The following is a 17109-nucleotide window of genomic DNA, read 5'->3' on the forward strand; positions in this document are numbered from 1 at the left end:
TTTTCCTGTTCTCCAGGGAATTATTTTCAAATTATTTCTCTTTTTTGATTGTACTAAGTTCATATATCGCATTTTAGAAATAGTAATTCTTCATAGCAGCATTCTGGAATTTCTCAGCAATATTTTACAAAACTGAAAATACTAATTCAGGTATGTCTCTACTTCCTGTTCTAGTCGCTGAAGCTTCCTCACAGACTTAAAAAAAAAAAAGTTTTAAATATCTTGTGGAATGTTTTGTCATTTGAGTAGACAAGTTTTCACCTTGGATTTATGTCAGACAGCATTTGGATGGAAAAAGGCAGTAAATTAAAATATAATAGATCACAAAACATAATAAATAATGTTTAAATCTAGTAGTTAAATAAGTTATAAATTATGTAACATATATGTTACACATATGATATATAAATTATATGTATACATTATATAACATTTATATAAGTTATAGTTAAATAAGAAATAAAATAATTTAAAACATACTAGGTCCCCGAAGAGAAGAAGTTTAAAAATGTCTGCTGTATTTACAACTAAGGTTATACATGCATGTACATACGTGCATATACCTACACACTTACGTGTGTGTGTGTGAGAGCATTTATGTATATATTTGTAAGGCAATATCTGCAGGTGGTAAATTGTGCGTATCTGCTAAAACAGTACATATCAGTATTTTAGAACTGGTTTATTTCAGCTTATTGCTTCTCTCTCTTTTGTAATATGTTGTTGGAGGAAAATCAAGTTTTTCTGCTTGATTTGGTGTCTTTATTGAATCAGTAAGCAGAAAATATTTTCTGCACTAGCAGAAAGAGTTACTAATTCCAAAAGCTGGTGTAATGCCTCCATCAGCTCTGGTTCCTTGTGCTTTGCCAGCAAAATAGGATCATAGAAATGATAGGCTGGAAGGAGCATGGCTGACACATTCAAAAAGAGAATGACTAGGTCATTCTAGCACTGTGTTTTTCTTGCTTTTAAATATTTTTCAGTGGAGATTCCATATCCTCCCTCTGCTTTTTCCTGCTTCCTTTTCCATGCTACTAGAATTTTTTTTTTTTTTTTTACACTAACTTATTTTGTTTTCTCCTCAGTCTCTTTTAGAATCAACAATTACGGTATATTTGGTTTTTCATACATGTTCTCTTCGACCTTTGATCATACTGTTTCCTCTCCTTTGGACACTGTCCCAGTTGGTGTTGCAGGGAGGTGCTGAAATGAAACAAAACTCCATCTGAGGCCTTGCCCGAAGCTAACGATAGCAGAAAGATTAACTTTCATTCGTAATGGATTATACTGCATTTATGCATCCGATTGTAATAATGACTTTTTATGCAACAACATGTTGTTACGTTCAGTCTATGATCCAATATGATCCCAGATTACTTTCTGAAGAACTGTTCCCTAATCAGTTGTTCCCCGTTCTCTGTGGGTTCAGATAATTGTTCCTGCTGCAATAAAAAAACTCTGACCACTCCTTACTCAAATTCTTCACGTCATTTCTCCAAGCTGGCGGTATTGTTTTAAATTGAAGTCTTGTTCTCTTGATACAGTTTTAATTCACTTAGCTTTATGCCTCTGCAAATTTAATAAGAGTATACTCCATTCTACTGTCTGAGTTGTTAATGAAAGTATTAAATAGCATCAGATTCAGGACAAACCCCTGTGGAACACAATTCGGTGCGTCCTTCTGTTTTGCTATATAACTACTCCAAATTCAGCTTTTCAACCACTTTCACATCCATATGGTGCTTGTTTCTTCTAACTCATTTATTAGCTGGTAGCTTATGAGAATGTCATGTGAGATGGTAACAAAAGCCACACTAAAGAGAAGATATATAGCAATGATTGCTTTTCATCCATCCATAAGACCTGTTACTGCATCCCAGAAGTAAATTACACAGCATGTGACTTATTCTTGATACATCTTGGCTACTGGTTATATTTTTGTTCTTTCCTGAGCACTTAAAAAGCGTTCCATTATTTGTTCCTATATTTTCCTAGGCTGAGTGGTCTATAAGTACTCTCCTTTTTTTTTCCTTAACCCTGTTTTTTAAAGATAGTTGCTATACTTCATCTTTTCATTGACCTAGCACTCACTCATTCTCCCCTAATTCTTGGCAGTGAGGATACATCCTTTCATTTGATGAATTTCCTATTTTAGGTGTTTCTCTTAGTAATATTTGCAGAGTAATCTCTTGTTATCACTGGTATTCCTTGCAGAATTTCAAATTATCATAATGTCATTTCTATACAAAAACTACTAGTTCACCTGAATTCTTTTCTGTTCCTTTTTAGGTTTCCCTTTTCTATGCAATTTAACCTACTAATTTTTCTAGACTATTGAAGTCTGCCTACTTGATGGCCACTGTCTTTATCTTGCTGTTCACTCACCTTAAAAATCACAAGTAACCCAAGTTGCCTTCCAGCCCAAGCTTCTCATGAAGCTTTCTCCTGTTGATTAGGATAAAAATCTAGAAGAATTTCTTTTCCCCCTTTCTCCCTTCTTTATCTGCATGCATTAGCCAGTGTGTGTCTTGGCTAATTCTTCTGATTGCTTCTGAAAAACCTGGTTTGTTTGACCTTCCTTGATTTTAGTGATGTATCAGCTCATTGCTATGATATTGCCACTGCACTTCTGAGCAAGTATTTGTATCTCTGACATGCAGGACACAGCTGGATTTTTTTGTTCAGTTGGGTTTTTGGGTTTTGTGTTTTTGTTTTTCCTTGGCCTGCTCTTTTTAAATGTTCTTTTTACAGTAAAGCTAGAGGATGGTGATTAGATGGATTTTCAGTATAATCTCCATGTGCAGATTGACTGCGGAGTGCAATGGGGACTTCAGTACCCTGTTAGTACTAGTGGATGCCATATGTGTTTTGCCATAATGGAATGTGACTGTATGACTCCATTCTTGCCTTCCCAAGGAGGCTGGGTTTCAGGTATCCTTGCCTCAGAGTGCCTTGACCAGCTCTTGTTCAAAAGTGCTGGTACCAGACACTATGTAAGCTATAAGCAGTTATAAAAGAAAAAGTATTCTATTTTTTACTGGATTAAGCTGCATTATGCTGCCTTTGAAGCTGTGAAACTCGTATTTAAGAATTTGATCTACCATATTTTTGTATTAGCAACTATGAAAAGTACCCGAACAACTTGTTTCCCAATGTTAAAGCTGTTAAAATTATCCTCAGTGTATCACTATATTACTACTAGTTACACTGTTAGTAAAAAATAAAGCATGCCTGAAGCAGGTTTTTTTCATATGTATTTCTAAGTCTGATTTAAAATAAAATTATGGTTTGCATTTTGTAATCTTTATTTTACCCTGTAGTGTTAAAAAGTGCATTGAAAGCATAGAACTCTACAAATACCACAAAGCTGGGCAGGGTGCAAGAACCTAGACGTATAAAGACAAGAACTTTATACTCTGTTTGGTAGCAGACCAGCCAGAACTTATTATTGTAATCTGAAATAGAATAGTGGAGATTTTTTTTTTCTTCATCAAGGGGCCATCATGAAGCTGTTACTCCATCCTCATTTTCCATCTGAATCTGTGTGCCCTAACATGCTCAAGTAACTCTCTAGGCGTGGATTGCTGAACGATGTTATGCATTATCCCATACCAAATGATCTTAATGGTCCCCTTCTGTCTGGGCCTGTGCGGTGATGGATGTAAGAATGGATTTTCTGGCTTTACACATGCTGAGAACTTGCTTATGCCACAGACTAGTAATAAAAAGCCCCATCTATATAAGCTGTGCAAAGGGAGTGGGGGAGACATCTGTCCTAATACCTTCAACAATATGAGTTATCTTATATTGCTTATATATCAATATGTCATCTTAAATAGGATGTGGAAAGAAAGCCTTTCCATCAGATGTCTCTAAAATCAGACTATTTCAAATCTTTCATCATTCAGAAGTGGCTTTCTCAGAAAGTGCAAATTAGAGTTACAGCTTAGAAGACCACTGATTACAGTTGCGGTAGGGATTTTGCCACGAAAAACCCATATGAAACCCATCTGTCCTGACCAAAGGAGAGCAATTCAGCTAGTAAAATATAAATGGAAATACTATATATGGCTGCTTTTCTCTAAGTTTTCTATAAGTTTTATAAAAAATAATTTTATAACATTTAGAATAGTTTTAACGAGAGGGGGTAAAAAAATCCTGATGTTTAGATGTCAAATGCATGACAGTGTTGGAAACAAACAAGTAAAATACAGAATATTACTTCTAATTAGTTTGCCTTACTGTTTGCTGGCTAATCTGTGCTTGTGTACTAGCTGGCCAGTAAGCAGAAATTAATTTGGGAATTAAGATATTTTGGTATTATACTCAGGGACGTTAGAGTAAGCTTAAAACTTTGTGGAGGAGGTCTGGGAGACCCACGATGACGGTACATTGAAGATGTGGGAAGGAGCTGGTGGTTTTGTATGTGATGAGAGATGATGAGATGGGGTGATGCGAATTGGTTGTAGGCATTCCCGTGGCAGGGATTGCAGCAGACACAGGGAAGAATTGGCATTATTGCAGTGAAGTATGTGAGAGATCTCTAAGGGTATCAGGCTAGCTTTGTATATTGAAGATCCTTTCTTTTTACTTGTATTACTGCATTAATATAGTTGCATTATACATACCTTCAACAAGTGGGGAAATTTTCACATATAAATAAAAATTAAATTTAAATGAGGGTATGAGTTGAGGTTTTTCTTCCCGTTTTTTTAAGACGAATATAATAGGCTGTGATGACTGTATCATCCAGAAACCCAAGATGAACATAAGATAAGCTGCTGTAGCAAAGTTTTATCATCCTTTCATCTATGGCTGTGGAAACACTGTTAAATACCTTTATGCACTATGCTTTTCTGGTGGTTATCTATAGTGTGTTAATATTTTACTGACAGGCCTCCATTTTTATTAATTTAGTAACAAAAAGATCTATTAATCCTATTAGAAAATATTAAATCATAATATATAATCTAAAATAGAAATAACAGGAACAGGTTTTAATAAATCTTATAATTGACTTGATATTTAAAAATGTGCATTATTTTCCAATATTATTCTTTACTATGGTTTGAATTCACAGGTTTCATAGTACAGCTACTTTGAAAATGAAGCTCAGTATTTAGGATAATGAAAACATACATTTAAGTAAAATAAGTTCAAATTTTTTTGGCTTCTTTCAGCATTTGAGCTATTCCTTTATCCTACTTGTTTTGGTGGTTTTAGACTTGAAATACGCCTCCTTGGAATAAGTACTGAGGGTAATGGTATATTTTCTAGTTCTATTTTCTCCTTATCTGCTCAGTATTTGATTATGTAGGAGATTATAGCATATATTGCTTTTTCTATATCTTTTACCAGTCAAAAAACATTTTATAAAACCTCTCAGCTTTATAGAAGTGGCATTTTTATCAGTGATGGTTATTGTACTTTTTACTTCTTTTTCTGTGAAAATCAGTATTGCAGAAAGGCTTCTGTGGAGATGGTAAGTCGGAAGAAGGTCTAAAATGTGTACTTGTAGATTTTATGTTGGGGATTTCTTAAGTGACAGTTTATTTTGTTTCTCAGCCATATTATGTCTGAGTATGTGAGGATGACAGATACAGAGCGTGATCAGATAGATCAAGATGCTCAGATATTTATGAGGACGTGTGCCGATGCCATTCATCAGCTGAGAACAGAAGGTAAACTGAGCAACTCTTAAATGTTTGTTTGGTGTTGGTTTTTTGTTTATTTTTTTATTGTTATTGTTGGGGGTGGATTTTGTTGTTGTTGTTTTGGTTTTGGTTTTTTTACTTATTGATAAAGGGTAATATAATGCTGAATATTGGATGGTGAATCTGAAATGCATTTGGAAAGAGATTGGTGAAGTCTCATTGCCTTTTTCTTTGCATCTGGGTAATCCCATTGGCTGATTATTACTGTACTTAATTTTCTTTAATGTTAGTGGAAGGAGAAGCCAGAGCATAGAATTCTATTTATTTGTTCAAATACACTAATTAGCAAGTGTAAAAAAAGATAGTCTTAAATATTTACTACTTGAATAGTAATTTAGCACTGTGGCACAGAGGCCTGAACCAAAGCTCACTAAATTCAATGGTTGTCTCTATCTAGCTTGTCCACTTGTAAGGTATTACAAGTACAGTCTTTCCGAGTTTGAGATAATTAAATAACTTCAACAGAATCCTGGTAAAGTAACAGCATTTTTGACAACTTGAGAATGGGATCATACCTCTACAACATTATCTTATGAAAGTTGTAGAGAGAACTTCTGTTTTGCCATTTTCAAGTTGACTTGCTATATGTGTGTGTTTTACCAATATACCAAAGATTTTCATCAGCTTTGAAATGCCATCTAAACCCAGTTGTAGCATTATTCAGAATCATTCAGTCAGTCATGCATGGGAATTGCATAGTATCAAAGTAAGAAATATTAATACATGTGAATTAAAAGGATGCTTGACACAGTAAATCCCAAAGATTTCCACATAGTCTGTACACTGGAGAATTTAAAGTGTTAGAAGTTCAATATTTTAAGCAAGTTAAATCTCTAGATCTGTTTTGCTATGCTTAGCTTGGTGACATGTATTCTTGTTCAGAAATTGAATTGACATAATATGACTCAGTGGCATATATAACAAATCAATAACATAAATATTGTAAGACGCTAGTTGTTTTCAGCTTTTGGTTTGTTGTAATGATTTGCTGTTTTACAGAACCTGTATTTAAATATAGCTATGTTTAAAATAAATACTAATATATAACATATAATCAAGAGCCTATTAAAATTTTATATGACTTGTGTATCAACTGAAAACGCAAACTTCTGTGCAATTCAGTAAAAAGTTAAAAGATTGTGTTATGTCTTTCTTTTTTATTTCAGCACACAAGGGTGTCCAGTCTGCTCAGGTAAAGGAGCACAGAACAGCTGTCTTGGACTTCATTGAAGATTACTTAAAAAGTACTTAGTATTTATTGAATGATTAAAAATGAATGATTGTGTTTTCCAAGAAAGAAATCATGCTTTTCTAACCTGAAGTTTTGTTTACTGCTATCTTGAACAGGAGTGTGTAAGCTGTATTCTGAACAAAGAGCCATCCGAGTTAAGCGAGTGATAGATAAGAAGAGACTGTGAGTAATGTCAAAAAATAGTTTAACTGTGCCTTTCATTTGTAGGACATTCAGCAAAACTGTTACTCATGTTTAGATTCTAAGCAGATTGTTTTAATGGAAATCTGTAGTTGGATGAGTAACTTCTGCTGTCAGCAGGTGCATTCCGGGGCTCTTTTACACTTCTGGCATGTGAAGTTAAGTCTGTAAATGGCAGTGCCAATATAGTGTTGTACTTCTCATTTATGTTAAATGATTAAAGCACTGGATCAGTAAAATGTGGGTTGATAAACCTATTGGACTTCTACAAATGCAACAAAATATTTTTGTGTGTCCCATTAAGTAATAGTCTGCATAAAATAATTTAGAATGAAATCCTGCACACTGGTAATATGTCTCAAAGATGCTATTTAGGATACTGTTTAGGTACAAGAGATGTTCACTTCTCTCTCCTGTTCTCTTTTTTTTTTTTTGTCTTTTTTTTAAGCCCCTATCTTTCTACTAAAACAAGTGATTATGCTGTGAATAAACGCTACTTGAGATGGCGGGTCTTCATGGCGAGTAGAAACATGATTAAAATAAAAATCTTGAATGTAACTTCTTAACTGAAACAAAAGAGTTTCTGCTTCCTATCGTGGCATACGTTCAGGCTGCTAATGTAGATGTGAAAATGTCTAGGAGAAGTTAAAGATGATGTGCTTGCTGGCTTTTTGGTCTGGCTTGGTTTTGGTTGGGTTTGTGGTTTTGGTTTTTTTTTTTTTTTTTTTCCCCAGTCAAGTATCAAAACCCATAGTTTTTCACTTTCTTTTTCTGTACACTCCCAGGTGTAAGAATGTCAGGGAGGAGGAAGAGGTTTGCAATTTATTTAATACCTGAAAGGCTTTCCATGTCTTCTCAATCTGCATTATTTGAATTCTAACCTTAAGTTCCATTATGTACATTTTAATTTAAAAATAACAAATTCTGGAACATACACATCAATAAATAAATTCTTGAGTGTTTTTCCAAGACTTGATGCTGCTTTATCAGTTTGGTGTTTGGCTCGATCAGCTATTTACGTTGAAACTAGAGAGATGTTTTCAAAAGTCCATAAGTACATTTTATTTAGAGTGATTCAGCATGATTAAGCACAACTAGATTCACTCAAATATATCCTCCTAAGACACAAATAGTAGTACGAGCCAAAACCAAGTAAACAAAATACCCCAAACCAGTTCTGAATTTTGGTAAGAAGTAATGAGAGAAAAGTAAGGCATTGGTATTTTTGTAACTCACATAACTTTTCAGAAAAAACATACAGAAACAAACTGTGTGATATTTTTCGTGTGTAAAAATACATAACCTTGACAGTATTCTTCACGCTAAAGAACTTCAAAGACAGATAGCATGGTTCCTGCAATTATAGAATGTGCTAACAAATACCAGCTCTTCTGTTTGTTGTACTCTTATATATTATTGTTTCCACATGAAATCCTAGGTTCAAGATTTCTCAGATGACTAAACAGAGAAAACAGCTCAATTTGTGTGTATGATATATGCTAAATGTGGAGCAATGAAAGAGCTACTTCAGAAGTTAGAATACCACTTAAATAAAGAGTAGTAAGGCATTAAAAAATACCCCAGAAGATGCAGTGCTTTTATGTAACATTGGAGGATACCGCTTTGCCTCTTTTTACAGATGTAAGAACTAGAAAACAGATGTTGACCAGGTGGAGTCTGTATGCATTGCAGATGTGATGTAATGGCTAAATTGTCATTTAAATTAAAATTCAATTTAATTAAATCACAGGGCATAAACCAATCTTTATGATGACTTGAAGAAAAATTGTCTTTTTTCATATGCCTTCAACTAGTTGATTCGTAATTTCCCCAAGGATTTCAGCAGATGCTTTATGTGATAATAAGAATGTGTTCCATCACTTAAAAGAACTAGGCATTCTTTAAATAGTGCATCCCAGGCATTTTGTTAGTTTTTAATTGAAAACTTCATACATTAGCATACTGTGCAAAGTAAGGACAACAAATGATAAAGGAATAAATTTCTTTAAAAGTAAACGAATCCTAGTGCAGATCTTTCCTGCAATTTAGTCAATTTAAGATATGTGTGCATCAGACAATACTGAAAGGTTTGCAGTAGAAATATACTTGATCATGTTTCCTTTTATATTGATAAACATCCTAAGCTCTTCAATAAATTGCTTGAGTGTTACAGTTTTCTCACATAAGTTGCCTTTATGTATTAACTCATATTTTTTGATTAAAAAATTCTGCCAATTACATAGGACTAGTTCCCCAGAATGAAAAGTCGAGAAATAGAAACACAAGCAGCTTTTTCTGTAAAGGTACTTGGTTGTGATTTTCAGTTTTTATGTTTATTGGTATTCAAAATTACATTTCATTTTAATTTTAAACTTCTTTTTCCATTAGCATATCTTGTGAATTATGTATGCAATTATTTAAATCAAGCTGATATTTTTATTATCTGGGGAACTGGTGTTTTATTAGTATCAGAACTATTATTTGAACTGCATGGACATCCAGATAAGTCTTTTTTTCCTTCATTATTAGACAAATTTGGGACTTGAGAGGGAGGAGATGAGAGGAGTTCTTTTTTTGTAAAATTACCAAAAGCCCAGTACTTGCGGAGTTTTTAGAACTAAGAAAGGTTCCCTGTTACTGTTTTTTCTTGTTTAAATAACATAGTCACTCAGTGATGACTAATGCATTATATTCTGTTTTTCTCAGAATTTTCTAATTATCAGTTAGAATTTAGACACAATACGAAGAAGGAAAGGAACACAAAATGCAACACCTTCTGTTAAGCAGCAGGGGAAGATTGCAGATCATAATGAGATTAACTGTTGATTATATTTGAGAGGGGAGGAAGTGATGAAGGTGGCACAGCAGGTGATTCAGCCCATTGCTTTTTGGTTTTTTGTTCTTTACCTTCTCTAACAGCATAATTGCTAAGCATTTAACTGTCTACTATGTAGCAGTTACAGAATTCATTGTAGACAACAATAAACCACAGAAGTTTACTGGAAAAAATATGTTATCACTAATTTTGAACTTATTTTTGGTGCTACAGTGAAACATACTTGACAAGTACTTAATATATAATCACTGAATATGCTTCTCATTTTTTTGCATTGCCTTTATATTAAAATTACATAGCAGGGACTTAGATGTAGTGTATATCTGCATATGTTTTTTTCTTTTCCTTGCTTCTAAATGGTCTATTGTGTCTTTTGGCAGACAAGGTAAGGATCACTTTCATCCTGGTTAAACTATTCTTTATGCTAGTTAAATAAAAATACTTGTTTCAGGAAAAAGCTAGTTCTGTTGTATTTTCTTACTTTTCCTTTGTGACAATTGACAATATAAAGTAAAATTGTAATTATTACCGGGGGGGGCGGGAAGTAGTGGTGTTGGCTATTGCTACTAAAAAGAATTTTCAGTATGACCAAAATGTTGTTTGTTTGGTTCTTTTAAAATATATATATATATATTAATACACTGGATTTTTGAAAGGAAGTTTAATAAAATGTCTGTGTTTTTATGCTATAGCCTTCAAAATTCTCCTCAATTCTGAACATGTAGTGTGGTTTTTTTCAGGAATACTATTTGTGCTTTCTTTGCTTTAGTAATAATATTTCAGTGAAAGTTGCTAAGTACATTTTGTATCTTGGCTGGGAAATCTTTACTGTGAAGTTTGTAAGAGTTAGTGTTGAATTTAATAATCTGTGGTTGTTCTCATTTTAGAGAAATTCAACTGTGTAATATCAGTTTAAATTATAGGCTCTTGTGCTTCTAGGTCCAGACTTGAACCTGACCAGAGCAACGTGTCCAAATCATCTCTTTCCCCTGAAAAATCATCACAGAATCTTTTAGATGATTCTGAAGAAAAACCTTCTGCTGAAGAAAGCAAAGGTAAGAATAAAACGTAGTTATATTTCGCTTTTTGTGGCAAGGCCTGTCTGTTCAATAGTACTTTCTTCACATTACAAGGGCCTGCTCCTGTGACTTGCACCTTTTCTATTTTCATCTTCCCTCAGTTGATCAGGCTTTTGTGAAGCACATTGTGAGACTGAGGAAGCACAATCTTGAACTTTTTGACATGCTGTTTCCAACCAGCTAAAAAAGTCTTATGCCTTGCTGGATTCCTCATCCTCTCAATAAATTCTGTGTGAACTCTTTCCTTTTTATTTATTTTTATCAATATCCATCTACTTACATATCTTCTGAGATCTGTCTGATTTTTTTCCGCATTCCTTTCACTGATGGCAAGGAATTAGAAAGTAGCTCAACAACTTTCTGGAACGTTTTCTAGTTTTTAAGCACAGAGACCTTGAGTTGGACACCTCTACAGTAGGAACTCGAAGGTAGAATATGCTCATAGAGGGGAGGTTACTCGCTGGCCAGATCCAGTAGTTCTGGGGATGATGTTCTCCACAGCATTGAGTTTCCCTATTGGAAGGATTGCATATCATGTTTTAGTGGGCAGGAGATAGCCAGAAGTCCAAAGCAGTATCTCTGACTCCAGGGTCATTTCAGCTGGTGCTGTTCTTGACAGGACTTGTGAACACTGCTTCTGATTCTTTGGTGGCCTGCTTCTGAGGCCAGGGGATGCAAGTCCTTTCTCTTAGCCATTTCAGTCTGTCCTGGGATGTGTACACTGGCAGAACTTCAGAGTACCACCACTATGCAGATAATTTCAGGTTTCATACCTAAATAGAAATCTTGTTTCTGTGATTCTGGAATTGCTTCCCCTGGCTTGAGTTCTTCTGCTTGTGCTGTCTAGAGGAGTCCAAGGTACCCTGTGATTTACAGCGTGAAAATTATTTTTGGAAAGAAACAGGAACTGTATGAAATGTGACATTACATTGGGATAATACTTCATCAAGATAGAAGAAATGCACTGGATAGGCATATAATTCTGATAATCAGTTATTGTTTCTTCGGTGATTTTTATTCAAAGAGTAAAGTTCCTCTGGCTGGTGACTTTAGGGCCATACAAAGGGTGGATTCATGTGAAGTGGGTACTCCGTTTCTGGATGAAGACTCTAATGCTGAGTTACATCATAGTGTGCAAACAGTTTCATTTTCTGGTAAGGCATTGCTTATCTTCCTAACCAGTTTGTACTTCTGCCCCCCTATCTGTATGGGGGGGGGGGGGGGGATGTCCCCTGACACTGAATTTATTGTAAGAAGTAAAGGTTTTGATGATGTGTTGTTTCTAGAACTTACTACATTTTTATAGTATGTCTTAAGCGATGCAGCACACAGGCACATAGATGAGTTTAACCTTACACGATATCAGTGTTTTGCAGCTGTGAGCTAGTGCCAGCAGAGAGGCAGCAGTGTAGTAGCATCTTCATTGCCCTGTGCTCTTTCTTTGTTACTGAATGTCTCCGCAATCTCTGAAAGTGTGCACTCCCACCACATAGTGTCATCACAATTTTTAGCTCCAAAAACCTGTACCGCATTGTCGAAAACACTGTTCTTTGGTTGCCTTGGACACAGCAAACCATTGCAATAAACAGAAATGAAGCTTTGTTTCTTGCACGTTAATTTTGATTACTCCAGTTTTCACTTTTATTAGTTTATGCTTTAATTTTTTATGAGAAAGTAGAGGTGCCATCACATAAGTGATGCTGATGCAGAACTTATGATGGATTGCTGACTAGTCTTTGAGAAAACTGTGAAACTTGTATATCAAAATAAATCTGTCTGAAATAGTTTGTAAATGCACACAGCCTGTGATTCCTCACGTAAGTGTAAGTGTTGGTTGCTGCTGCTTGTAGAGATCAGCCTTGACTTCGCTGGTAGGTGGTTGTCGAAGCATGGGAATAGCATGAACAAGATGACTAGGAAACAAGCAGCTCAGTTTAAATCTTGTAGCCTTTGATAATTTTTTTTTTTTACAAGTAACTTTTCAAATTTTTAAGAAATTGGAGAAATTATCATGTTTAGAAATAAACTGTTTCATCCTCAGGATGTTGGTGGTTTAGAGAATGCTGATCACCTGTATTTATGAATTAGCCATCATCAGCATGTGTGGGTCCCTTGCATAAATATCTCAGCTGTAAAGATAGTTCTTCTGAGAGCAGCTTGTGGTCCTGTCCTTAAATTGAAAGTTATGATGAACAGCTGAATGTCCTACTTGGCGTGCTGAAGCACAACTTGGGTTTTGTCTATTTTTTTTGGCAGAAACCAAAGCAAAATGTGATTACTTTTGTTTTGAGGCAAAGCACCTGTTTACATTAGAATTATACTGGACATGCCTCATGGTAGGAAAATTAGTCTCTCTGGGGATGGCTTTTATATGCTGACAGTATTTATTTGCGTATTACAAATTTGATATTTAGTTTATGGAAATAAATGTAAATAATGAGTAGCTTTTGAACTGGTCCACAAGCTTAGCAGCTGTCTCCTTTCAGCATGGGAAAGGGTTCAGCGGATTTGTTCATTACTTTGTATCTCTGTCGTGCGTTAACTACTTCTCTTTCTGCAAAAGAAATGTAGCTTGACTTTTGCTGGATGAATTGTAGAAAAGCATTAATGTCAGCTCCGTGAAAGCTGCAGAACAACTTTCCCAGTAGCCAGAAACATACTGCAGTGACAGGAGGAACCCTGGGGAGGTGTGTGTTTCTCACTTACCTCTTACCAGAAGTATATTTGCTTATTAGCAATCACATTGGATACAGGTGCTGTTTTTTTAACAGTGCTGACAGCCCAAAAGTAATTGGTTCCTCTGGGATAAAATAGGAATATATCTTATTTCTTGGGTCCATGAACTAATTTTCTTCTTTTCTTTGAATCCAGTAAATAATTCAATATAATTTTGATATAATGTAAATACATTGATTACCTAAACAAATAAGTTTTGTGTTTCTGTGAAATAGGCTTGAAATACTGATGTTACCCCATGGAAAACAGAGTTGAATCCTTCCTAAACAATCTTTAAAGATATTCTTGTTTTTATTTCTTATTATTTGTAAGAAAGAACAGATCTATTTTGGGGGTTGGTTTTTTTGTTTGCTTTTTAAAAAAAAATTACTATATTCCTTATCCACATCCCTCATTTGTAACATTGTCATTGTTTGTACATCCTGGTTTGGTTGTTGGGGAGCAAAATGTATGTTTATAAAGGAGACATGCAACAATACTATTTTATAATACTTATTTTTTAAGAGTTTTCACAAATATTATAATGAAGAATAAAGCCTTTTCATATATTTGTTTATAAATAGGACTGTTCCTTTCAGAGGCTTCCCAAGAGAAGTCAGCATCTTATGACGATGCATCAGTGCTGCTTATGCAATTGAAAAAAAATTAGGTTTAGAAGGCTATGAAAAACCAAACCAAAATACTTACAAATGCCTGAAAAAATGACTTGGATAAATAGGAAGTCTGAAATCTATGAAAAAGTAAAAACTAAATCTTTCTGTATTTTAATTTGCAACCTGCATCTGATAAGTCAAAGCAGGTTCAGCTTTGATCCATTGTGAGGTGGTGCACATCTCTCTCTTGGGTTTTGTAAAAATGTCATAGCCAGTGGGGAGAAGGGAGGCCTTCTCAAGAGTGCAGTCTTGTCCTTAGGATTTTAAACACTGATGCTAGAACAGCTTCAGAAACAGTAGGTTTCTGTAGCGTAGTTTCTTCTCTTTCCCATTCTAACTTCTTTGTCTGTAATCAGAAGTATATAATTAAGCCTAAAAATAAATCTTCCAGAAGGGAATATCCCAGAAATAGCCGTTCAAGCTCTTTTGTTCCCAGCTCCTGCTAAGATTTATGCAGATGATTAGCTTTAATCAAAGGGGAAGTACTACTGAAATCAATGAAGCAGCTATGATGTGTAAGGGTTAGTTTGTGGGTTCAGATCTCATTCCTGTTATGCACAGGAAGACCCCTTGCACAGCATGCTGTAGGATTTGCACTGTAATGTGCAGTTTGAACAGCTTGAGAAAATAGAGTTTGTCCTGTGAACTTTGCTCAAAATGTCTTTGAGACTCTGTTTTTACTTTTTGGAATGAGGAGCTGGTGGTTCTGTCTAGTCTCACTGGAAGACAATAGTTTGCATATAGACTGTCATTTTGAAAACTGTGTGTTTTCTTCTATTAAAAGACAAGTGCTGCAGTATTTTGTGTCCTAAGAAGTCTTAGCACATTGTGAGTTGTTTTACGTCCTTCACTGTCAATATATTAGTGCAGCTCCTCGTAGTTCACAAAATTAAACATATGCATAGACTCTTGTCCCACTTTAGAAGTTAAATGTTATTGGTGTAATTTTGTGCTGTAAATATAGGGTGAATCTCAGTTAATGACAAATGAGATATAACAATTTCATCAGGGTTCTGAAATGGATGAAAAATGATTTTCACTTCACTATTCAGTGTCCTGCATTGTCTCAAGTGTTTGATGGTTCTACAGACAGGAATCTGCCTGATGCCCAGAGTAACCTTGGATTATGGGGGGACGGCAAAGGTGAAGATGAGCTGTCACCTGAAGAAATACAAATGGTAAGTATATCTTGTGTCTTATTATCCATTTTATTATATTTTCTGCTGTATTCATATGTGTTAAAAAAGTAGATTCACCCAAATTCATTGTCAACTTTCATTTTATGGAGAATAATGCTATAACAAGATTTACCTTTTGCACATGGCTTCCTGGTTCTTCTGGTAGCAGCTAATATTTAAAATTGCTACAAAATACTTACATGGAGCCATGACATTAGTAACAACTATTTTTCAGCAATTGAAATAAAAATTGTTTTTAAAATTACAATTATGAATTGCTTTTTTAGTCAGGAAACAATAGAAGTCAGGGCAACATCAGAAAAAGTATTGTGAAACTTCTGAAAGAATGAAGCGTTGGCTGTTTTTTACTTAGACTATTTCTAAAACACATCCTTAAATAGCTATACTATTTAAGTATAACTATGAAGTTATACTTCATTTTATTGCTTTTTATTTTTTTGGATTATCAAAATCAGATTGGTTTACTAGAAGGAACAGCTACAAGCTTTCTTTCACAACCAAATCTCACGAATTTTACCTTTTCTGCATTTCCCCATTATCAGCATGTTTACGTGTTGTCTGATCCAATTCTGCTTACAGTTGAACTGATACAATACAAAATTTCTGACATAGGCATGATTGCTGACAACCTATCTGTTAGACTTTTTGATATTCCTAAAACGTATCATTTTGAACATGGCTCAAAATTCTTAGAAAACCTCTGTACATTAGCACACATTGCCTTGTTTTATATAAAGAAAGAAAAACTGATTTACAACTAGCCAGTAGATGTGCATTTTTCAAAACAGTGAGCTTTACTAAGGCAAAGGGCTGCTGCAGTATGAATATGTGAAGCTTCCTTGGCAGTGATTAGAGATGTTCCCAAACACAATATGCATCCCTCTTCCCATCAGAGATGAGTAAGTTGCACATAATTATGGTATGGTTTGTCAAAGAGAAAAGGTTCTTCTGAGGCTGCTCTTGATGCTCTCATATTGTTCTTGAGTGCCGGTCTGAAATCTAAAGGCTTACTCCTGCTTTCTGTTTCCTTTTTAGAATTCTTTACGTATTTTCATTCTTCTGTGTTTAGGCACAATATTATTAGTCCCCTTGCTGTAAGCTTCCAGAGGATCAGAAGGAAACAAGCATCAGAGGTGATGGCTCTGACAGGGCTTACTAATAACTGACTCCTAAATGTGGGATTGCTTTTTGTAGGCCTCATACTGTAATTAAGTTTTAAACATGTTACATCCCTTGCCATGGTACTTTGGGAATAAATACATTTCTTTTTTATGAAATCCTTTTATACTTTTTAGAGTAAGGCCCCAGATACCTCACGACTCAGATGAGTTGAATTCTGTGAGTTTTGTTCTGTTTCTGTTATCAAGACTGAAGAAAGATAAACATCTTCAAATGATGATTTTTGCCCACCGAGGATTTGAATTTTCCCCTGGAATAAGTTATCTTTATTGACTTGTGAG

The 17109-nt window shown here is 34.8% G+C and overlaps 1 protein-coding gene across 3 annotated transcripts in view; it reads left to right on the forward strand.

The window, feature by feature from the left end:
• STX18 (syntaxin 18) overlaps positions 1-17109 on the forward strand; it is a 69358-nt gene that overhangs the window by 42686 nt on the left and 9563 nt on the right. For all 3 annotated transcript variants that reach the window (XM_075499733.1, XM_075499735.1, XM_075499734.1), the window contains 5 exons: positions 5566-5681; positions 6881-6958; positions 7062-7128; positions 10922-11037; positions 15540-15628. In XM_075499733.1, the coding sequence (XP_075355848.1) occupies positions 5566-5681; positions 6881-6958; positions 7062-7128; positions 10922-11037; positions 15540-15628 (466 nt within the window). The remainder of the gene's footprint in view (positions 1-5565; positions 5682-6880; positions 6959-7061; positions 7129-10921; positions 11038-15539; positions 15629-17109) is intronic.

The sequence above is a fragment of the Mycteria americana genome, chromosome 4, assembly GCF_035582795.1.
Source record: "Mycteria americana isolate JAX WOST 10 ecotype Jacksonville Zoo and Gardens chromosome 4, USCA_MyAme_1.0, whole genome shotgun sequence".
NCBI lineage: Eukaryota > Metazoa > Chordata > Aves > Ciconiiformes > Ciconiidae > Mycteria > Mycteria americana.